The sequence below is a fragment of the Anolis sagrei genome, chromosome 4, assembly GCF_037176765.1.
Source record: "Anolis sagrei isolate rAnoSag1 chromosome 4, rAnoSag1.mat, whole genome shotgun sequence".
Classification (NCBI taxonomy): domain Eukaryota; kingdom Metazoa; phylum Chordata; class Lepidosauria; order Squamata; family Dactyloidae; genus Anolis; species Anolis sagrei.
In genome coordinates, this window is record NC_090024.1 from 200,739,626 (window position 1) to 200,764,853 (window position 25,228).

Sequence of the window (25,228 nt, forward strand, 5' to 3'; positions counted from 1 at the left end):
TGTGCATAGGAATTCGTTCATATTTTTTTCAAATTATAATCGGGGGCCCCAACAGTTTGAGGGACTGTGACCTGTCCCTCTGTTTAAAAAGTTTGATTTAGAGGATGCTAGGATTCCAAATAAGGGATGCTCACTCTGTGGGTGCATCTACACTGTTGAATTAATGCAGTTTGACTCCCCCCTCATCGCCCCTTTTAATCAGCCCTGCCTTGATGCTATGGGATAGTGTAGGCATGTGCAAACTTGGCCGTCCTGAGTCCCTCTGAGGAGTTTGAGAAAGAACGGGATATAAAAGCCCTAAATAATACATGTCTTATTTGTAGTGCAAAAAACACTTTAAAACAATGCAACGATTAAAATGATGAACAACTTTAACAAATATAAACTTATGAGTGTTTCAATGGGGAGTGTGGGCCTGCTTTTGGCTGATGAGATAGTGTTGTTGTTGTTGTCGTGTACTTTCAAATTGTTTCAGACTTCGGTTGACCCTGAGCGAGGGCCAGGTAAACGACCTTGGAGGGCCGTATCCAGCCCCCGGGCCTTAGTTTGAGGACCCCTGATCTACACTGTTGAATTAATGCAGTTTGGCTCCCCCCTCCCCGCCTTTTTCAATCAGCCCTGCCTCAATGCTATGGGATTGTACAGGCATGGGCAAACTTGGCCCCTCTGGGTGTTTTGGACTACAACTCCCACAATTCCTCACAGCCTACTGTTAGGAATTGTGGGAGCTGAAGTCCAAAACACCCGGCGGAGCCAAGTTTGCTGATGCCTGGGATAATGGGCACTGTGTTTTACAAGGCCTTCAACCTTCACTGGCAAAGAGGGCGGGTGCCTCTCCAAACTACAACTCCCAGGGTTCCACAGCATTGAGCCATGTGGTGCCCCCTCTGTGCCACACACCTTCCTTCCTTCCTTCTATCCTTCTATCGACCCTGCCCACCCCCTTCCTTCCCCTCCTCAATTGGCCTCACAGACTGAGCCCCTCACCTGCCGCCAGGTTGTCCCTCAGGCGAAGCGGGCCCCTCAGGCAGTAGAGCAGGCCGAGGACCGCCACCAAGCCCAGGCTCCGGGCCCAGGGTCCCGCCGCCAGCCTCAGCCGCTCCCATTGCCACGGGAAGCGGCTCACGGGCGAAGGGGGCGGCGGCGGCGGAGAAGGAGAAGGCGGCAAGTCCCCGTCCCCGGCGCCGCTTTCCGCCATGACTGAGGCCGCGCGGAGGAGGAGGAGGAGAGGTGGGCGGGGCTTCGGTGGGCGGGGCTTCGGTGGGCGGGCGCCTCCCTCTCAGGCTCCAGTTGCTGCTCCCTTGGGCACGAGCCAACTTTGGCCCTCCAGGTGTTTTGGACTCCCAACTCCCACAATTCCTAACAGCCGGTGGACCAAAAGTTTGCCTGTGCTAAATGACACTAGCATCGTTTTAACACCACTTTAACTGCAATGGCTCAATGCTATGGAATCCTGGGAGTTATAGTTTGCTGCTCCACTAGGCACGAACCAACTTTGGCCCTCCAGGTGTTTTGGACTCACAACTCCCACAATTCCTAACAGCCGGCATGAATATTTTGGTAGTCAGATTTTGTTCATGGAATTGAAATAAATCTGGCTACAAATATTAAAAATAACCCTCTAAAATCACGACAGTAAATAAAGAACAACAACAACAACAATAATAATAAACCTTTATTTATACCCCGCTACCATCTCCTGCAGGACTCGGTGCGGCTTACAAGAGGCCGAGCCCAAATACATCATAAAACATAACAACAACAACAACAACAACAACAAATAACTCATAAAAGCAAAACAATACAATAATAACACGACACATTTTAAAAACCTGTGGCAGGGCCAAATGTAAGAATTAAAAATTTAAAAATGCTGGACATGACCAAGGGAAATAGAAGGATATTTTTGGGATAGATGGGCGTGCAGACAGTTCTAAGTCTCTCCTAAAGAGCATTGAGGGGCATATTGCCTCGAGTTTCTTTATTCAGGGAAGGCACACTGGAACAGCCACGTTTTCAAGCTCCTTCTAAAGACGGCCAACATTGGGGCCTGCCTGATGTCCTTGGGGAGGGAGTTCCAGATTCATGGGGCCACCACCGAGAAGGCCCTGGCCCTCGTTCCCACCAATCGCACTTGCAAAGCAGGTGGGATCGTGAGTAGGGCCTCTCCAGATGAATGAAGAGATCGTGTGGGTTCATATACAGAAATGCGGTCACACAGGTAGATGGGTCCCAAACCGTTTAGGACTTTGTAGGTAAGCACCTGCACCTTGAATTGGGCCCGGAAAATGAATGGCAGCCAATGGAGCTCCTTGAACAGGAGGAAACAACACTCCTTCAACAACACTAAAAAAACAGGGGAATTCCAGACAAGAAATAATCAGGGCTGTTTAACTATATAGAAGATAAGTTGTGTATTAATTGATTCTTGTTATGATTTTAACAACAAAGGATTACTCTAGGCAGGAAGCAGCCAGGCTTTGAAGCTGCAAGGCTGTTCAGTGCTAATCAAGCTGGCCAACTGCCTCAAACAGACAAGAGTTCTCTATCCCACCCTGGACATTCCACAGATATAGAAACCCTACTTGCCTAGTTTGCAGCAGACCTCACAACCTCTGAGGATGCCTGCCATAGATGTGGGTGAAACGTCAGGAGAGAGTGGTTCTGGAACATGGCCATACAACCCGGAAAATTCACAGCAAACCAGTTTCTAATATACATTGCTAACCCCCCCCCCCCCCCCCCAGTCGCACTACTGGGAGCATAGTAGGATAAATTAATAAAATAAAATTACAAATGAAACACATTATATGGTGTGCGTATTTCCTACTTTGGCAAGATGAATACAATGTGTTTTAAGTTATTACTGCGTGAAGGAGTGAGTCTAACACTCTGTCCACTGTAACCTGAGCAAGAAGAGGAAGTCTGAGAAAGGGGATTTCTTTCTATGGGCGTGACTGAAGCGCCAAATCAAGCCTTCCCACTACGGTGCCCTGATCAAACATGGCGTCCCTGAAGTGCAACCCCTTTTGCCTTAAAGAGCCCGTTTGCCCATACTCAATATGGCCTCCTAAGACATTTCACTGAGCGCTCGACGTTGATTTCAGAACACCGCTTCGCCCACGTTGGGCCACGCCCCCTTCCCAGCGCCCTTTGCGCGGCGGTGACAGGTGGGGCTGGCCTGTGTGTGCTTAGAGAAGCCAAGATGGCGGACTTTGAGGATCGGGTGACGGATGAGGAGAAGGTAGGAAGTCCTTGGCTGTTATGGTGGATTTGGAGACCGAAAGGAAACAATAGGCTTTCTCTGCATAGCGCGTGGGGGCGTTCCTGGCCCTTGTTCGCCTTCTTGCCATGCTCCCAGACAACTGCCAGTCTCTGCAAGATCGGGATTCCCTTGTCTCGTATTTTGTCCTCTCTTGGCTCCGTTTACCTTCGGATTTTTTTTCCCGATTGATGAGGAAATGAACTACCTGAGGAGCCGCCCCCAGCATGACTCCTTCCTGTCAATATTTGAGTCTCTTTTGGGAGGAAACATACACTTTCTGGCTGTACTATTTTGATCCTATCTGCCACTTTATCTCGCCACACCTACTCTGATACGTATATTGTATATTCTGAAAGCTGTTGTTCATTATTTTGATTACATTTTGATCTCACCTTCCAAAGAGATCAGAACAGTAGGGGTAGTCCAACTCCTCCATTTGATTGATTATATACACTATAAACTACAGCCAAATCAGAGTGTTCTGGATGATATACATATAATATAACATGATTGACGACATATAATAATAATCTTTATACCCCGCCACCATTTCCCCAAAGGGTGCATCCACACTGTGGAATTATTGCAGTTTGATATCACTTTCACTGACATGGCTCAGTGCTATGAAAACTTGTGGTTTTACAAGGTTCTTAGGCTTGGTTGTTGTGAGCTTTTGAGGCTGTATGACCATGTTCAAGAAGCATTCTCTACTGATGTTTCGCCCGCATCTATGGCAGGCATCCTCAGAGGTTGTGAGGTCTATTAGAAACTAGGCAAGTGATGTTTATATATCTGTGGAGTGTCCAGGGAGAAAGAACTCTTACGTGCTTGAGGCAAGTGTGAATGTTGCAGTTGGCCAACTTGATTGGCATTTAATGGCCTTGGAGCTTCAAAGCCTGACTGGTTGTTGCCTGGGGGGGATCTTAGACTTCTCTGCCAAAATACTAGAGCCTCACCAAATTTCATATCCCATGACTCCATAACATTGAGCCACCATATTAAATTTAATGGTGTTAATTTTACAGTGTAGGTGTATCTCAAGATGCCATTACATATGCAAAACAGAACTAAGAAGATCTGAAAGACATCAAAAGTAATCAATAGAATGGTCTTCAACTGCTATTGCATAAAACACCAAACTACAAACACCAGGCAAGGCTTTTTAAAGAGCAATGGAACAGGAAAGGGACCTTCTCCTATGCCACCTGCCTCTTTTTATTTGATAGAAGTACCTGAAGGAAGGCTTTGGAACATTATATTAAACAATGAGAAGGCAAATATGGGAAGAGACAATTTACAAATGTAGAGTCATTAAATTGGATTTTGCCTGGAAATGAGTATAAAATTACAGGTTTTGGATAATATTAATGTATCGATTCAGTTAAGAGCCTGCATACTCATTTTTGAACTCACCGAATGTTTAAAAACAGCTATGTATAAGCATTCCAATAATCTGAACAAGGAGATTACCAGAGCATGCATGTTTGCAGGCTTTTCTTTGACCAAGTAAGTTTATTGTTACTGTGTCAGTTTGAGGCTGCTTTTGTCCAATGATAATGATGTTGATACAGTAGGGTCTCACTTATCCAGCCTTTGCTCATCAAACATCCTGTATTATCCAACGCAGTTGGCCTCCCACTCGGATGCATAGCTGTTTCAATACATTGCGATGTGTTAAATTCGTAAATACAGTAGTTCCTACATAACATTACCTTGTATTGAACTGCTTTTTCTGTCGATTTCTTATAAAACATGATGTTTTGGTGCTTAACTTGTAAAATCATAACGTAATTTGACGTTTAATAGGCCTTTTCTTCATCCCTCCTTATTATCCAACATTTTTGCTTACCCAACGTTCTGCCAGCCTGTTTATGTTGGAAAAGTGAGACTCTACTGTAGTTTGTACAGCAACCCCTCTTACAGTGGACTTGTTCCAAAAGACAGGACAGAACAAACACCACTTAGTCAAACAGGCACACCATCTACAAATAATATTTCCATCTAAATTAGATGTCATTCAATCCATCATTTTATCAAAACATTGCTTCAGGATGTCAGCTGCCTTGCTTGTATTAGATAAACAGGAGAAAGAGTACCATATCTACATATTGGCAGCATCTCAGTCTACATCCCTAGATGGTTCTTTCCCTGCAGGTCCATGTGTATTAGTGAGAAGTTTATGTGAGTATAAAACTATCCCTCTCCAATGAGAGAAAGCAACATTTTTGTCCTCATTAGGATGTTTTCCTTTTCAAACAAGGCATGTGTTTCTTGCCCTATACTTAAATGCAAGTCTAAGTAAATAATGCCTCTCCTTCCCACAATCCCTGATGAAGCAACATAACAGCAAGTAGAGTGACATCTTTTCTGGGATCAATTTCAGCCAATCTTGAGGTGTTGTATAGCTATCTGGAATCTGGGACATTGGAGGGCAATTTTAATGGCCTTTTGAGCCAATATTATATTTTAGGGAAGGTGAAAAATTGCCTCTGAAAAGTGTCAGAGGACTTCAGGGACTGCACTTTCCCTTCTTGATTTATTAGTTTATGAGGCGCAAGAAAGAGAATACGTTTCTATGCATCCACATCTTTATAGAAAATCATAACAAGAAATGTGTACGTGGTACAAGGCTTGGTCTCTGCCAGGTTTTTTAACAGGCTTTTAAAATGTAGCTGTTCCAGTCTGTTGTTTTTTTAATTGTGTTTTGTGGAGATCATACCTTGTTTAAATTGAGATTTCATAATGGAAGATGGAGCGAAAAGATTTTAATAAGTATTCTGATGATTCTGAATATAGCCCTGGTGCTTTCTGAGATTGGTCGGCAGACATCTATAGTTTTATCAAATAGCACACCTCTAGCGCAATTGTTTGTCTCCCACCTGTACACAAGTCTCCCAATTAATAAGAAACACATTTCTACCATACATTTGGTTGTTTTCTTAATATGCACCTCTTATAGGTTATGCCTGTTTCTATATCCAGCGTATAGGTAAAGTAATAGCATGGCATGAAAAACATGAATTGCCAGAGCATAAGGATATAAATGACATTTACAGAAGCCTGTGTTTGAGGTGCAAGCAGCTGGGTGGGGAAAATAATGATATATTTCTAAGATTATTTCCTGTTCCCATCAAGTAAGTTTCCCCAACCTGATGATCCCCAGAAGTGCTGGAATAAAACTCCAATTTTCCTTCAGGTGTAAGTGTGATAAGAGTTATAATAGAACACATTTGGAAGAAAAACAGAAGGAAGCAATTACATTAAGGAATGGTAATTGCCCATTTTGAGGGACGGGGAGTAGAAAGCAGCAACTTTTAAAGGGTTGACAGGTATTTGCAGGTGCACAAATGAGTTGACCTTGCCCCATCACAGACCTACATACTTAGATTTCAATAAAGCAAATGATGTATGATTACGGAACTTTTGACAGTAGAGTGTTATTTAGACCTGATGTTCTGATAGCATGTATTAACTGGGCAATACAGAAATCACAGTGAGAGACCACAGCTGGGGGGGCGGAGTTTAGCACAGCTGGTAAATCACCAGCAATGATAACATCTACCAACCGAAAGGTTACCAGTTTGAAGCCCCAACTGTCAGCCCAGCTTACTGTTGACCTAAGCAGTTCAAAAACAGTTTGTGCTGTAATTAGAGAAATTAGGTACCACTAAAACAAGTGGGGGAGGTATTTTACGACACCATAAAGAAAAAATATCAGAAAATCCGGGCGACCAAAAGGAAGGAGGAAGTCCTGATGGCTCTTTGTCATAGAGGGTGGAGTGACAGCAACCCCCGTGACTGGATTTCAAGCACAACCTTCCATGGCTTCAAAAAGATATCCAAAATGGCAGTGAATGTTTGCTGTGATCTGCCCTTAGTTCACTTCGGGAGATAGGGTGGTATATAAATAAAGTGTTGTTGTTGTTTTATTGTTATTCTGTGACAGTCTAAAATATCTATTGTAGCATGAGCCTTTGGTGAACTAAATCTATTTATTGATGCATAAAATGTTATAATGAGTATAGTATATGTATACGTAGGGGGTGTTATGCATAATTAGAAGTAAGTGTAGGTAGTACAGACAATGATAATTGCACTATTAACAGTGATAATTTGTTGATCAGTTACTGACATCACAAACCTCTGGGCATAAGAAATGTTACTTTCATATAGTCTAATTTAATTACATTCATTTGTGAAGGTAGCACCTGTCCAAATGCATATGCACAACCAAAACATGGCAGCATGGTCATATAATCTCAACATGAATTATAAAGGCAGAGAAACCATCATTTCCCAATGAACAATTCATGCTGAACTGTGCAATTTTAACTGCAGTTTTGTTTTCCTTTTGATTGTGACCGATAACATTCCTAAAGACAAGTAGAAGCAAATATGTTACTACATCCAATTTGCTCTGGAATAAGCCCCAGGTACATTTTTCAGAACTTGAAGGAAGCTTGTACACTATCTCTATCTTAAATTAAAGTGTTTAATTAAATTTAATTGTGAACAAACTAAGTTCATAAAATAAGTCAGGAAAGAGCCATAAAGCTGAATATAGCAAAGAATTTTTCATGCAAAATTATTGACAGAGATATAGAACGTAGCAGCAAAGAGGCTAATTCAGTCTAATTCACACTGAGAGTACATAATTATTGATGTGTTACAATAAATAATGAAATAGTTCTTATTCATTATGTGCATATGCAATACATTTTATAGATAAAAGTCAGTGGGATTATTCATGGTTGGTTAGATCTGATGCTTCAATCTAGAATTTAGTGTGAATCCTGGATGATATGACAGTGAGGTTATCTAATTAATTCATTATTCATCACAATATTGATGGCATAATGACAATATAGGTCTGGTATGGTTGTAGCATTTAATAGTGTGGGTATTTGTCTAGTATCTAGTAATATCAAGTAGTCTAACTCAACAGGACAGTGGTTCCCAACCTTCATTTGACCAGGGACCAATTCGATCAGGGACCGCCCTCCAACATTATTACCAAAAGTATTACAAATCAGTTTTTGGTGAATTTTAGATTTGGTCTGGTTATTTGGGGTGCTGATTCAGAAAATTGCATTGGATGGACCACATCAGCTCTAGTTTCTGATACAGAACATATGCCATCCAGTAGTCGCCATCTACTCACCACAGAAAACCATATTTAATAATCTAGAGCTGATATGGTCCATCCAAGGGGGCGGCACTGGTCAGCAACAGGGAAGTAGTTGCAGGCAGCACTAAAGGAGAGGAAATAAAATAAAATAAAGTAGAAGGAGGCTCACGGACTAGATTTTCATCCTCATGGCCCACTGGTTAAGAACCACTGTTTTAGGGAAACATGAGATTATTTTAGGACCATGTATATGACTTTTCTTACACTGATAAGCATGCCTTCCTTTAAGCAACAGTTTATGCTTAGAGAGCTGGGTGTGTTTAACTTAGAGAAGGTTGAGACATGATAACCATATTTAGATATTTGAAAAGATGTCATACTGAGGAGAAAGAAGGCAAGTTTTCAACATGGATTAAGGGAATCAAGTGTAGGAAAAGGGATTTCGCCCTGACTAGTAAGAAGAACTTCCTGACAGTAAGAGCTCTTTGATAAAATACACTGCCTCAAAGTGAGTCTCCTTCTCTGGATGTTTTTAAACAGAGGCTGGATGGTCATCTGTTAGAGTGCTTTGATTGCATGTGCTTGCATAGCAAAGGATTGGACTGGGTTGATCCTATAGTCTGTTACAAGTCTATAAGGAAATATTTTGCATTATTTAAATAATAATTTCTAAGTTAAGTTGAGAAAAAATGACTATTAAAAAAAGCTTCCTACCTTTGTTGCTGGAATCTTATATTCATATCACAATTTGCATCCATTCTATTGTATATGTATGCCAGAGAGGAAAATTGAAAGAATAATCTGCATACCCAAAGGTATTCATTAAAAAAAATCAGTCATAGCCATCCTATTTTTTCTAAGAAAAGAAAGCTGAGTTGTATGATGCTAAGTAAATGTTTGTTTTTTTCAGTGCCTACATGGTTTTTTCACCCTATCATTTCCTGTAAACATGGATATAGCTAAGTTATCTTGACTGTTTTGCTACACCTATTTCTTGGAAAGAGTAGAAATTAAAACACTGGAGTCTGATAAAGAAGATAAACTCTTTAGCTTTTTCTTTTATTTGACCATAGATCACAAAACAAGGAGAGCCATTCACAAAAAGAGTTTAAATTCTACTTGACCTACTTGTTTTTCTCCAGTTTGACTGCGCAGAACATGTGCTACAGTTCTGTATTTTCGTATATTACCATTGCTTATATGCATTAATCTGAAGTGGTATTTTTTTTTCTTTGGTTTTCACTTTGGCTGATTATCATATTTGCATACCCCTGAGAGGATACTAAAACTGAGAATCAAATACTTTGCAGAGTGGATGGATCCTAGACTCCTACCCTTGAAATGGATCCTAGTGCTTATTAGACAAAGTAATATGTTCTCTGAGTACTGTATTTGTAGCAGTGCTTCAACTGAACCAGAGTGTCATGCTCACTGCTTACAGATGCACTTTCTAATAAAAGCACATGTTATAGTTTGAAAGAGGCTTTCAGCCATCTAAGGTAGTGCTCTGAAGAGCCTATGGGAAGGTTATGTGGGAGATGTCTTTCTAATAGTTTTTCTTGAGCAATCTCTTTTTTAAGGCTGTCTTAATGTTTTATCAGTTGCGCAAACAACTTGAATACAGTAGGACAGTATATTTCATTCCTTTGTCTTCCTGTAGATAGGTGCATGTTAAAACACCCAAAAATGTATTGGCCAGTTTGCTGATAGGCACCGAGATACCTAGAAACCTTTATGTTCTAGAGATGAGAGGCAGAAATGCTGTAGGTTCATAATGCATGATTTTTTAAAAAAAAAAAATCTTATTCATCTTGAGGGAACCAATTACCAATGATTATGCAGCATGGGCCAAAAGTCATAAAAGCTCATGAAGTTTTCATACATTTTAGAAAGCATTTTGCAAAGATTTTACCTATAATGTAATGTAATTTCCCGAATATATTGTATATAGATGCTATGGTATCATTAACAAAAAAAGGAGGTAGCATGTTTACGCTATTTTAATACACCATCAAATGTAATATGCACCTCAGTTTTCAAAGTGTGCATTACAAAAGAAAAAGGATTTGCTGTTGAATGTAATGCCAGGTGGTGGTGGCTAGGAAAAGGCTGTTGGCAAGTTGCTCCCATCAGACCTTCCCACCTTCCTTTTTGTGGTCACCATCAGCTTCCCACCAGCCTTTTCACGGGCCACCGCTGCTTGTCCTTCCTCTGTCCCAAGCTGGAATCTCTTGCCCAAAAGCGCAGATAGTTTAAGGTGTGTGATCCTAACACTCCATCGAATCTAATGCACACCTCAATTTTAGCAATGTGATTTTGACTCGAACAAATATGGTATTACATATTAAAACTCCTTTGTAGCTTTTGGCCCACCCTGAATAAATTCTATACTAAAACAGAAGTAGAGCACTTTGACACCAGCTGATAGCAAATTCTGGTAGCAAAAGAATTGCTACATTAAAAGTTCTGCCTCATGCTGAATGGATAGTGTAGGACAACTGAGGCCTGACCATATCCCCATGGGAATGTTCGTGTGATGTGAAATGCAGAATGTGGATCTTAATGTGGATACCACTAATAGAGATCCAAGTCCATAAAATGTTTCTATGTTTGGTGATGGATATTCAGCCATATACATGTATTGTTTGTTCATTTCATCCTGGAAGCATTGTTGTCTCTGAACATATAAAATTATAAAGATTAGAGAGTTCCAAAATCTTTTGCTGTATATTAATGTTGTAAGTGAGTGAAACACTGGACCTTATATGCAGTTATTTAAAAAATAGATGCCAACATTTACATTGTCCCTCTTTCTGCCCAAACTATAAAACAGACTAATGAATAGTTTGATAGTACTTGCTGAACATGTTTGGTGCCAAAAGAAATTATGATTTCTACTAATTGGTTTGGGCAAACTCGAACAATCAAGAACATTGAATCAATCACAAATGGATCAGTTTGGCCTATTCATTTGCATGCTGTGTGATTATGCTGGAAAAGACAAATTTAAAAACCACTGAATATGTTTCCTCACTAATCCCAATGATTTCTCTGCAGGTACGTATAGCTGCAAAATTCATCACCCATGCACCACCTGGGGAATTCAATGAAGTATTTAATGGTAAGTAATTGATATACATTTTTGACTGTGCTGTTTGAGATTGGACTAATGTTGTAATGTAAAATAATATCTAATTGAACAAAATTATTCATAACGGGTTCTTCATTTTACTAGTAAAAACCAAGCCTTGAATGTTTATAGCCTACAATTAGAAAACAATTTTAAGCTCTTTTAAGAGGAAGGAACTGCTGAAGGGGAATAGGACATTTGTAAATTAGAACACAGTGTTCTTTAGAAATCAAATCACTCTTAAAATGTCTTTAGTTCCTGAATGTCTTTAGCAATAATGGAATTGCTGATACAAATGCAGCCTTTTGTTAAAATTATGTCCTATAGAAATGATCAACCATATATGAACTTCACTCTACAACAGAAGTGGCTTTTAATTTTAAAAAGTGCAAAACCTAAATGTATCTCACAGAGAGATAAGAGGCACAACTTCCACTTTATTCATACATTGCTTACTCAGAGGTCCTACCAATTGCTCAGTGCACCATGGTCCTGCAATATGGTTGATTCAGTCTGGCCTAGTCTTCCTCCTCCTGTGCTTTCAACTTCTCATGCTATTCCAAACTCATGACTGATGCCTTTGCCTTCCTATGAGGCTAAGAAAATGTAACTTGTCCAAGATATTTCCATAGCAAGTATGCCTGGTGTCCAGAGTTGTAGTCCAGTGCTTGAATGTGTACACCATACTGGTGGCATACCTCGGTATTTTCTTCCTCCTGCAATCCATTTTTAACCTGTACCCTTCTTTTAAGAGAAGCTAGGCTGAGAGACAGTGATTGCCCGCTGAGTGTCATGGCTGAATTAGGGATTTATTGTATGATTCCTTGGTTCTTTACTGTTAGACCACATTAGTACTCACTGGACTTTTCACTCATGTTCAATTATCCACATACCGGCCTATATTTTTTTTCTGGAAATAAGTACTATGTCCAGTCCACAAATATCTGTTATTCTGCTCCTTAATTCAGTACCTGAAAGAAGAAAGATGAAACTGTACAGGCTTGCTGACTGAACATTTTTATGATGCCAATAGATATGTACACTTAGCTCCTGTTACCTTCGGTATCATGAAAGAAAAGCATATTTTTATGGAGTACTGTAGAAGTAGTACTCTCATTTTGTCATCTTCCTCTATGATTTTCAGAATTTAACTGACCCATAATCTAACATACTACACTGTTTTGTCATCTGATATGTTTATTTCTGAGTTCTCTCTGTGTATGCATGCACACAAACAGCTTTGTCACAATCACAGGAGTAAGGTCTTCTGACTTGGCAACCTTTCGGCTCTTTGTGCTGTACTTTTATCTAAAAATATGTACATTATTGACAACTTCCCATTTTGAAAAAAAAATAGATTTTTTTTACTCTTTAAAATCTAGCATTGAGACAATAGACTATGATAACAAAATATTAGTCTCCAAAATATGTAACGACTAAAGGCAGACTATAAAGAACAAATTGTTTTCAACCATAGTGTCTAGATAGTTGTTCGTATCTATCATTTTTAAAATATCCTTTCTTTGCTTATATGTTAACCTTTCAAAGGTTTTTAATAAGAGATTTTAAAACTCATTGAGAGGAGCAAGATACTCTGAGATCTGTTGGTGATATATACTAAACAGGTTGTTAGTCTAATGTTTATTGCAGTGCCAGTAGAGATTGCAGTAACACGGTGGAAGTATTTCTAATCTATATGGATTTTCCTCCTTAGATGTACGGTTGCTGCTTAACAATGACAATCTTCTTAGAGAAGGGGCAGCTCAGTAAGTACTGCTTACATTTTTTAAAATGTGATGGATATGATTTATTGTTTCAAGGAATGTTTTAATTTAGCAAGTACTGCTTACTTTTTTTAAAAAAAAATGAGGTAGATATGATTGATTGTTAAGAGGATGTCTGTGTGTTTCAGTCTTAATGGAAAGAAAGAAATGTTCATTGCTGTTTTAAATAGCATAGTTACTAGCAGAACTTCTGTAAATCTTGGAGAAGTGGTAATTATTTTAGTAGTGAGATTGTGCTGGCTCAGGATTCTTCAACCCTGGTTGCTCCTGTTTTTTATTCACCCTGAGCAGAGACAGCAGCAGGAAGTGGCATCAGATCCTACTTGATTTTATAAACAGATGGACCATTGGCAAGAGAAGTGTGTGGGTTTTTCTTTTTGGCTATCAATGCATTAAAAATAACTACAATTGCAAGCTATGGTTCTTTCAAAAAGCATGTATTTAAAGGTCAGGATCGGTGCGTGTATAATTGGATTTACATGAGCATTGAAATTGTAAGCTTGCATTTCTTTTGTAGCATTTCCTATGCTTCACAGGAGACTTCTGAGACTTGGAATTATGATGTGCCATTAGGATATGCTATACAAAGAAAAAGCTTATCTTCTGAAGCAACCCTTTTTATTCTAATTGAGACATATTTAATTAGTAACAGTCATCTTAATCACAAAATCTTCAAAATTATCACAAATAAAATTAATAAAACATGTATCCTTGAGTTTTTGTCACATCTTTTGTTATAATCTTTGTGTTATCTTGTCAGTGGATTTTACTGATTGTGCAGGTCCTTTAGTAGAAGTCCAGAAAGTTCATAATGATACTGTGCTAAAATCTTCAGAGACTTTAGTTAGGTTTCCATGACTCCCATTAGTAAACCTTGAAACAGAAAGAGAGAGAAAAACACTATGCATAATGATTCCCAGTACTAAAATGACTCATCTATGAAAGCCATATATGTTCTTTCTGCAGAGGAAAATATTCTTCCAAGGTCATATCTATATAAATACTTTTGAAGACATCGGAGTTATTTTTATGTATTTCTATAACGTCAAAATCTTGCATTTACTTCTTACTCTTCTCTGACAGTGCATTTGCCCAGTATAACATGGATCAGTTTACACCCGTGAAGATAGATGGTTATGATGATCAGGTAAATAAAAATTCCTCCGACTCTATTTGTGTATGATACAACCTCTATATCTTCAGAAGATATGCTCCCCAATTCACCATGGTTAGTGAATATCATGGATAAAAGCAAGCCCTGTTGAACCAATTACTTCAAGCAGAAGGATTCCATAGAGTCTCGATGTTTCAACTTCTGGTTAAACATACCATAGAGTTGTACTAGAGCATGTAGGAAATGTTTAAAGAGGGCATATGTTGTCAGATGTAGGTCAGTGACCTACTGAGGGCATATTCTATGGAAGTTTATGAGCAGTCAAACATTTAATATTTTTTTCTACAGAAATCTGGGTACAGAGTAATAATTATGCACAAGTTGGCCCCTGATCTGCTTGCTTTCCTTTCCAATTATGCTCAGAAAATGTGTGTTCACATAGAAATCACTGAAGGTCGTTACACATGTCATTTAAGTGGCCGCTTCTGATGCAGACTTGTGCTCCCCAAGGTGGAAAATAATAATTTTATCCTAAAGCCTTTAGGAATTGGGTTGTGTAAATTTCTAAAAAATACCTCTTCACCTTGTAGAGCTGGGCAAACAGTGCATACAGGTAGTGGCTCTTCAAATGGAGAAGTTCTGCATTAAACTATAGTGAACAGATATTTCCACCTAAGGCCCCTTCCAGATTATCTGCTTTGAACTGGATTATATCAGTCTACGCTGCCATATAATCTGGTTCAAAACAGATAATCTGGATTTTATATGGCAGTGTAGAAAGGGCCTAAATGGCTGAGAGGTCCATTTCCTTTTTTAAATTAAAAATACTTATGTGGGAGTTTTATCTCTTATTTGCATATGCAATATTGCCCAAACTGAGCTCCAAGGGTCTTTCCACACAGCCATATAACCCAGAATATCAAGGCAGATAATGTTGGATTTTATACAGTGATGTGGAAGAGGCCTCTGTCAAGGATGAGCATCATGGAGCCCACTAGTTGTTGTTAAGAGTAAAACTACTAACCCACTTATAATTGACTATATCGGCCAGGACTGTTGCAGTCCAGCAACCTCTGGAAGTCCACATGGTTCCTACCACTGCTGTAGTGAAACTAGGCAAGAAGCACTCAGTATGTATCTTTTTGGGTAGTAAGATCACTTTCTGCTTAGAATGTCAGAGGAAGTTATATCCCTTTGGAACAATCAAACAATTACTAAGGTTCTTGAAAAGCATCGAAAGTATTTTATTTTTTTAAAAATCCCCTGAATCTAGAACAAAGTCCCCATTAAAAGAAAATGCTTCTTCCCTATGTTTGTTTGTGTTTTAATTGTGGGCTTGCCTTTCTGTTTAAGGTCTTAATCACAGAACATGGCGATCTTGGTAATGGCCGATTTTTAGATCCAAGGAACAAGCTTTCCTTTAAGTTTGATCATTTAAGGAAAGAAGGAAGTGATCCCCAGCCAGAGGACACAGATGCAGCGCTGAAATCCTGGAGGGATGCCTGCGACAATGCATTAAGGACATATGTGAAAGATCATTATCCACATGGATTTTGTACTGTTAAGTATCTAAACTCATCCTTTGAGGACATAATCTTGTTATGGCAGTGAATGTAAAAAGCAGCAATACTTAATCTTATGTTATTAACAGCTTACCTTTTCTGTGTTGGCATGGGGCATTTTAAATGTTTATGCATTTATGCCTGGGCTCTGGACATTTCTTGGGATAACATGACTCATTGGAAGGCATTATAATGCTCGTAAAGTGGAAGGTGGTACGAAAAGAGGGAGACCACACTACAGGTTGATTGACATATCAAGGAAGCCATAGCTCTGAGTTTACAAGACTTCAACCAGGCAGCTGATAACAAGGGCACTCAAAAATCCTCATTCATGGATCATCATAAGTCCAGGTTTTACTTGCTGGCACATAACATATATAGAGAGATATGAACATTGAATGAATGAACCATGGGACATATTTTCTAGGCCCAGCTCCCTCAATATGTTTTCTGAACGCATCTGAAACCTCTCCTCTGTTTTCCCTGGAAGGACATGGATAAACCACATGGACAGATTTATACTTAAATCATATAAAGTGCCTGTCAAATATTTTAAATGCATTGGCCTTGAATATGTTGGGAGAAAATTCCAGAATGGTGGAAAGGGACAGGTAACACATGTAAGATACAACAGCTTTCAGGAAATCAAGCTGTTTATTTTAATCCCTGTGGTATTTGAAATGAGTTAGACCAAGGAATAGTGTTTTCAGATTGCATAGCAATAGTATAATAGCTGTTTTTCCAGGGGTTTTTAAAAGGCTGTTGCTGTAGTATTTAAAGGGCCATCACTGTAAATAAGAGCAAACCGTATAGATCTTTAGCCAAATTACAACCATATTCTAATATAAAGACAACAGTGAGGTGGTGAGGACCAATTTGTTCACAGAAAAATACCTCTCACTTCGTTGCTATAAAGACAGAATTTGTAATATGTTTATTTCCTTATTTTTGTAAATATTTTTGTGACATAGGTTTACAGTAGAACTGTAGATGGGCAACCAACAGTCATTGCATGCATTGAGAGTCACCAGTTTCAGCCCAAAAACTTCTGGTAAGTATTTAGACAATAATTCTTTTTAATTTCTACTGTGGCAAATATTATTCTCATTAGTCCACTTTATCCTTAATGTCAGCTAGGAAAGGAGAACTATCTGGATTTACCTATTAGCTACCTTCTATTCAAGTTCCACATTCATCAGAAGCAGATCTAATGTTCTTTGGTCCAAAGTACCATATGGTCCAAAATACACCTGTGTCTTTAAGTTGTATGTTTCATAAATTCAGATATAATTAACAGAATCCCTGCTCTGAAGATGATATGTAAGTTATCACCTACAAAGCCCTAAATGGTACAGGCCCTGCCTATCTTCATGACCGCATGAACCGGCGTGGGCTCTTAAGATCCGTTATGGAGGCCCCTCTCTTGCTCCCACCACCATCATAAGCATGGTTGGTGGGGACGAGGGAGAGGACCTTCTCAGTGGTGGCCCCTCAACTTTGGAGCTCCCTGTCTGGGGAGATCAAGGAAGCCCCCCACACTGCCCACTTTTCGCAGGAAGCTGAAAACTTGGATGTTTCAGCAAGCATTCAAGAATAATTAGCCCCATTTATAAATGCCCAGTCCCTAGTTAACCAGATAGGATGTTGCTCTCTTTAACCCGCTCAATTCCGCAGCCCTGTAGTTTGCTCTTGCGCTTTCCCATGCCCAGCCCTTTTGATAGCCGGGTCATGCCCATTTTAGTAGCCTGGTTCCTGGATTTGAGTATTGATTGGGTGGAGTTTTAAAGCTAATGGTTTATACTTTTATGTCTATTTAACTTTGTTTTTAATTTGACAAATGCTCCATTTGATTATATTCTTATTTTAATTGTGTTTTTATTTGATAGATTGTTTATTGTCTTACGGCAATTTTGTCCCATGTAAGCCGCCCTGAGTCCCTTCAGCGAGATAGTGGCGGGGTATAAAAATAAAGTTGTTGATGTTGTTGATGATATTATTATTATTATTATTATTATTATTATTATTATTATTTCCTTGAGAAGAAAATCCCTATGGATTTATCCTCTCTCCTGGAGTGGTCCTAATACATTACAATCAGATCCCAGATTATTTTTAAATAATCCTCATGCTTGCCTTTTTAAAAATCCTCATGCTCAATGTAAACAGTCATTTGAATCACAAGCAATTGAATCACTCCGTAACTCAAAAGCTTTAAATGTTATCCAATACAACTGACAGACTTTTGGTTTTCCAGATTTACTATACTTTTAATTTTGCTAAAATACTAAGATCCATATTCAGGAGTCAGGTGACAATGACATGCATCTTGAATTGAAGAACTGGTGCAGGAGATTTTAGCACAGAGGATTCTTTATTGCCATGGTTAAGCAATTGTTAGTTTAGAGTCAAATGAAGATGGTATGGACCATGTATTAAAAATTCTTATTAGGAAAGAATTTAACGCAGGAGATTCCTACTGCATTTGTTAAACAATCATTAGTCTGGAGTCCTTGCCGAAGTACATTAAATCACCTGGAGAAATTCTAGTAGATTTCCTTGAACTAAAGGGGAAAAGGTCACATCTGGAATAAATCTGTGCAGTTGTCCTTGTACATTGGATGGGAGTGCTATTTTGTTGAACTAAACAGTGCCCATGACATTCTAGCTAACCGCAGCAGCTGGAAAAGTTATCTTTTCTCAATTTATAATCAGGACAGTTTTCAACTGTTTGTGAAGGTTATCATCTATTCTGGATTCCAGATGAATCGTCCAAAAATAAAGTTATTGGACAATCCACTGTCTTGTTAAAATGATCTTTTGTGCCAGTGTCTTCTCTGTTTTTGCATAGGAATGGGCGATGGAGGTCAGAATGGAAATTTACCATCACACCACCCACAGCTCAGGTAGTTGCAGTGCTCAAAATCCAGGTCAGTTAAACTAAATGGAAATATTGTCAGTAAATGCAGCAATGTTTTCCTTGATTTATGTTTGTCTGATTCAACAACAACAACAAAAACTCTATGAGATTACTATGGATGGATTGAGTGATGCTTTGGCACACATCTATGCTCTCAACCTCCAGAGCTGAAAATTCAGTGGACTCATTTGCTTGTTTTCCTGGTATGAAAGTGATAGAAACATAATTTTAGTGTAAGGTAACAACTGTAGCAGTGAAAAGTCATTCTTGATTTTTTGTTTTTGTTTTTCTCGAACCCCAGCTTGCATAAACCATTCCATCCTTTATTCATATTAGCCTGCTGTACTTTCTTTTCCCTCTCAAATTGATATTCATACATACTTTACTGCATTTTCCTAATGTGTGGTTTAATTTGTGCATTTTATACATCCCCCTAATTGACTAAACTGTCTTTCTGTATTTTTTTCTACTTTTCATGGGTTTTGTTTTGTTTTTTTGTTTTTTTGAGGGTATTTTTGGGGGGGGGGGGTGTTGTCCATTTACTATTTTAAAATATGTATATAGTTTGTTGTCGAAGGCTTTAATGGCTGGAATCACTGGGTTACTGTGAGTTTTCGACCATGTACGGCCATGTTCCAGGAGCATTCTCTCCTGACGTTTTGCCCACCCCTATGGCAAGCATCCTCAGAGGTTGTGAGGTCTGTTGGAAACTAGGCAAGTGAAGTTTATATATCTGTGGAATGTCTAGGGTGGGAGAAACAGACAAGAGTTCTTTCTCCCACCCTGGACATTCTAGAATCATAGAGTTGGAAGAGACCTCATGGGCCATCCAGTCCAACCCTCTGCCAAGAAGCAGGAATATTGCATTCAAAGCACCCCGACAGATGGCAATCTAGCCTCTGTTTAAAAACTTCCAAAGAAGGAGCTTCCACCACATACCAGGGCAGAGAGTTCCACTGTTGAACGGCTCTCACAGTCAGGAAGTTCTTTCTAATGTTCAGATGGAATCTCCTTTCTTGTAGTTTGAAGCCATTGTTCCGCGTCCTAGTCTCCAGGGCAGCAGAAAACAAGTTTGCTTCCTCCTCACTTGCCTAGTTTCCAACAAACACCTCAACCTGTGAGGATTCCTGCCATAGATGTGGGCGAAACGTCAGGAGAGAATGCTTCTGGAACATGGTCATACAGCCTGGAAAACTCACAGCAACCCTTTGTGTATCGTTGTTTGTGGGCATATAACTTCTCTGTAACAAATCTCATAAATGTGTAGAGTATCATGTCAGAGGTGTGTGGTTTCTTGGGCTATTGCTTGTTTTTGTTTTGGTCATGCAAAAACTGTCGGGAGGAAAATGGCCATGTTTGTTGCAAGTACTCCATCTGTTTTTTCTTATCTTTTTTTAATTAAAGAATTGTAAGCTTTCTAGTGCATTGTTTCTAAGCTGTCTGATGTGGGAGACCAGCAGTTATACTTTTCTAAAGTGCCAGGAACCAGTACCATATTTGTGTCTACTGGCTACATTTTTCTTTTTTCAGAGATTTGCAGTTGATGGCTCTCACCTTGAATAGCATTGTTGTAGTGGAGCCCTATATGCTATTCACACTTATAGGTAGTGGAAATTAACAACTTTCCATAAAAGACAGTAAATATTAAGATTCTGAACTGCTTACGGTGATTCCTAATGATCAGTATTTTAAAGTGTGTTTTTGCCATAATTTCAATGTATTTAGCATTGCTTTAAATTATTCAGTAGACCATGATTTTTGTCACTTATTGATTCTCAGCAGGACAGTGCACTTAAATCTTAACCTAGGTCTTTTTTTATTTTAGGTGCATTACTATGAGGATGGTAATGTACAACTGGTTAGTCACAAAGATATACAGGATTCTGTAACTGTTTCGGTGAGTTGAAAATTTTGGCTAATGCTACTGCATGCAGTTCTGCTTACTACCTTCCATTTTAGAGTTTTAACTAAAATGGCCATTTCTGCAGTGAATGCCATTTATAGTGGAGAATCTCCACCATAATCAGTGCCATGCTTATAAAGACGAAGGTATGGGGAAAAGATACTATTGCAGGCAGAATAGTTTCTCCAGAATTATCTTGTACTTGAGAGATATCTTCTCTGTCCTTTATGGGGTAAAATCCCTTTTATGCTTCATATTTATAAAGCACAACATGGATGTGTTCCTGAAGTTGTGAAGCTTCTTCCAGGTCTTATCCCAAGAGCTACAGTGGTAAAGTCTGTGCCTGTGCACTTCTCCCGGGACCAAAAGATTGTATGACTAACTGCTATGCAAGTCTAGATATCAAAAGTGAAATTTTCTTTGGGTCCATTACCATGTCTCCACTGCTCTTTAGTCATGTCAAATACCCTTCCCAAACATAGCACCCATTTCTTTTTCTTGCTCAGTTGGTGATTAATGCCTTAAGAGTCTTCAGAGGACCAGGCAAGTAATAAATAATTCTTAGGATGTATATGTCATACAACCACATGCACCAGGCCTGACAGTTCTGCACCTTCTCCCACAAACCCAATTTATTTTTTTAATGACTGAAAAGCATTTTGCATTACTTTTGGTAGCTATAGGGGCTGTTGTACCAGCTTCTGTTGTACCCCCATGACCTATTATGGGGCCATTTTGAAATTGGGAAGTAACAAGAAATAGCTTTGAGTTCTTAGAAAGACAACTGGTCTAAAACAGTTGGGGGAGTGCCTAGCGTAGTACAGTAATAAAACTTAAACAGTGAATCCAAATTTGAGAGGTATGCATTGAAGGGGAATCCACTTTGTTTACAAATATTATTCAACTAGGAGAAGGATGCCAGTAAATATCCAGTGGTTTGGAAAATGATTTAATGATTATTTTAAAAGATCAGTATTGTTTCTACAGTTACAGTTCAAACAGTAGGAACTGTAATGTCTCTTTTTAGCATGGAATATTTTGAAATTCACCATCTGATGCTAAACTAAGTGTTCCCTCTTCATATTTGTAGAATGATGTCCAAACAGCCAAGGAGTTTATTAAAATAATTGAAAATGCAGAAAATGATTATCAGGTAAGAACCTTGCTCAGTTAAGTTTTGAATATATGCTTAAAAATATTGCATTTGGGAGGGGAAGAATTTTCAATCATTTTACTGTGTTTATATCCTATCTTTTTTTCTATGAAAGAACTGAAGATTACTTTGATAAGGATAATCTGGTATGTTTAATTTTAGCAGAGATCTTGCAGCCAGGACTTTCACACCATTCCCTAGAACAAGGGTTCACAAACCTTTTCAGCCACGTAGCCCTTTTTGAAACAAAGTTTCTTACGGAGCCCCAAGAAATGTTTAGTGTTGAGTTCTATCTGCCTATGTTCTATGAGGCATATTACACATGATGTGTATATGGAAGTATGAATAATAAGGTATATAATAATAAAAGAAACAGTAGTAAAGAACTGGAGACAATATTATTAATTACTAAATTTGCAAAATGATATAACAACTACTTTGAAAAAAAAGTTTGAAAAATGTTACAATGTACATTGAACATTAATGTGAACAATGTGCCTGCTTCTTGCGGCAGAGTTTGTAAATATCTGGTTAGTTCAGCAGCTAGTTATTGGAGGAAGAGGAGGAGGTGGTAGTTGAGGCCGAGGAGAAGGAAAGCAGCAAGGCGGCACCTGATGCAAAGCCCCTCACAATCACTCATGAGCCCCAAGGGCTCCACGAAGTACACTTTGGGAACCCCTGCCCTGGAATAACAGCAACATGAGATACTCCCTTACCCTACTTCTAGAAACATTGGGGTGGTGTTTCTATACAATTAGTTTGATAAACAAACATATTGTTACAGTATTATGGGCAAAATATAGTGTTACATGACATCTTTTCATACACTAAAAGTTCAATTACTCTGGTCATACTCCAGGTTTAAGTTTTTTGGGAGGATTTTATAGTTGGTGTCAGTTCCCTAGGCAATGCTCCCTTCCCCTGCCCCTTAACTTAGACTAAAGCCATTTCAGTTAGAAGCTGTGGGGTTAGATGTACCAGAGTAGCACTGAAAGAAATAATAGACAATTCACCATCAGAGTTTATCCCTAGGTCTGAATGAAATATTGGAGCCTTATATAAAGAGAAGGAGGGCCCCCGTCTACACTGCCACATAATCCAGTTCAAAGCAGATAATCTGGATTTTATATGGCAGTGCAGAATGGGCCTGAGATACTCACTTAGGGCACAGAAACAACAATAGAGATTTGGGATGTGGAAGAGAAACTAAAACACTATAGTTACCCAACTGTCACCCACACTTCTTTTTCTCCAAGCAGCTCTAATAGTGAGTGAGGTGGGCTGAGCCTCAGAAGGTGAAATTCTCTGCCTTTCAGCTATTTACCACACTCAAGTTAATATGTATGACACACTCAATAGGTCTAGGTTTAAACATGTTGATTTATTGTCTGGTTCATTAATTCTTGTCTCACAACAAGATTACTTGGAAAATAGTTGCAATACTCTTTCCTTTGCTGGATTATGTATGATTTCATGGGTGGCTTTCTACCCCAAAGCATGCATTGCTTTGTACTTCTGTCTCTCTACTGGCTTTAATTTGGTTACCTAAACTGAATTCATTGTTCTCTGCTAGCAATTGTTTCTTGGTTTCATATTATGCTTCTTGGTTATTATTGTGTTGTTGGTAGACTTAAATTGTTGTACTCAGAGATCTTTTGTTTATGAGAAGCTAAAAATGCAAATAGGGAGTGATTACATCATTGTGGAAAGACCACCTTGGCTGAGTGTTAACATTGTTTAGGGAGTAACCAGTTTTTATGAAGCAAAAACTGAATGCAATTATTAGAATTCTAATTTCTTGCCCTCTTTTTTGTTTATAGACAGCAATCAGTGAAAACTATCAGACTATGTCAGACACCACATTCAAAGCCTTACGCCGCCAGCTGCCCGTCACCCGCACTAAGATTGACTGGAACAAAATCCTCAGCTACAAGATTGGCAAAGAAATGCAGAATGCATAAAGCCAGAGCAGTCCTGCCGTAGGAAATGTTAGCATGCAACAAACACAAAGCAAATTTGGTCCTTTGCCAAGCAAGTGGGTTCTCTGACATGTTGACGCTTGTCTAGGGTTTTCAGAGTTAACAGGTTTTCTAGCCTTCTAGAAGACTGTCAACTCATACCACTGTCTTGTTTTGTGTGCCCCTGCTATGTAAACCTCCTACACGAAATGTAACAAGGCATCTCCTCGTAGGCTTTTTGCATTTGGCCACTTTGGGATCAGTGCTGTCTGTCCTCAGTTACAGGTTAGAAGCCTTCTTATTTGTGACTGTCTTTCTAAGAAATGCAGACGGGTAGTATTGGGATACCATTCCAGTACTTCTGGCAGCACTCCAGATACTATACATCAGTTTAATGGGCCTTCTGGCAGTTTCCATGGTGTCACACTGCACCAGACATAACTTGTCCTCCTTTCTCTCCCACAACTGCCAATCACCCACCACCCCAGTATCTTTTTAGGCGTCGCTTTTTATGTTTGCAAGGTGTTTACAAGAATCTTCCCAGAAATCCCAAGAAGGCCAGGTCCTCTGGAAAGGTGATTTTTTTGAGAGGTTTGTTTTTGTTTTTTAAAATATCCAAAGACTTGAGCCACATTTTCTTCACCTGAACTGTTTTTCTCTTCTGACTTTTCCTGGAATTACGGTTAATACGGGCACCTGCATTTTTACAGGATGGGTGTTCTGATTTTTTCTTTTTTAAATACTTGTCTGATTGCAGCCGAAATAGTCTTTCAATAATGAAATTACAAAAAATCAAAAGCTGTACATGTTTAATGGACATTTTTGGTTTATTGTGCTTTAATGCTTTGTGGCAGGTTGATGGCATTTGTACCAGAGATGTATAAATGGACACATCAAAGTGGTCAATAAAAGATTTCCACCAAAATACGTTTCGATGTTGCCAGTTCCTCCTGTCATAATTGGAGAATACTGTGTTTCATTGTGCATGTGTTAGTGGCCTTTTTGGCTTAATTAAGGCACAATGGTTGGAATCTTCTTGGTTAGTATCAAGTAGGGTAGGTCTGTTGAATATATGGTTGAATGATGAGTCAATACAAAAGTAAATCCGTTGTTTTAATGGTGTTATTATGACTGCATGGAGTGCTGTTATCTTCATGCAGAAGAAGTATCTATTTATCTACTCACATTTGCTATGTTTTAGAACTGCTAGGTTAGCAGAAGCTGGGATTAGCAGCACAAGTTCACCCCACTCCCTGGATATGAATTATAATCCTTTTGGTCAGAAAGTTCAGCAGCTCGACAGTTTAACCTGCT

The 25,228-nt window shown here is 39.0% G+C and overlaps 2 protein-coding genes across 4 annotated transcripts in view; one reads left to right on the plus strand and one right to left on the minus strand.

Moving 5' to 3' along the window:
* The window catches only part of ST7L (suppression of tumorigenicity 7 like), a 43,577-nt gene extending 42,352 nt beyond the window's left edge, over nucleotides 1-1,225 (minus strand). For all 3 annotated transcript variants that reach the window (XM_060772703.2, XM_060772702.2, XM_060772704.2), the window contains exon 1: nucleotides 988-1,225. In XM_060772703.2, the coding sequence (XP_060628686.2) occupies nucleotides 988-1,198 (211 nt within the window). In that variant the 5' untranslated portion in view covers nucleotides 1,199-1,225. The remainder of the gene's footprint in view (nucleotides 1-987) is intronic.
* Nucleotides 1,226-3,136: 1,911 nt separating this feature from the next.
* Nucleotides 3,137-24,839, plus strand: CAPZA1 (capping actin protein of muscle Z-line subunit alpha 1). Its single transcript, XM_060772695.2, has 10 exons — nucleotides 3,137-3,244; nucleotides 11,451-11,514; nucleotides 13,238-13,289; nucleotides 14,391-14,454; nucleotides 15,775-15,981; nucleotides 16,955-17,034; nucleotides 18,832-18,910; nucleotides 20,726-20,797; nucleotides 21,894-21,956; nucleotides 23,777-24,839. The coding sequence occupies exons 1-10, from the start codon at nucleotides 3,206-3,208 to the stop codon at nucleotides 23,915-23,917; spliced, it is 861 nt and encodes a 286-aa protein (XP_060628678.2). The 5' UTR covers nucleotides 3,137-3,205; the 3' UTR covers nucleotides 23,918-24,839.
* Nucleotides 24,840-25,228: the final 389 nt, after the last annotated feature.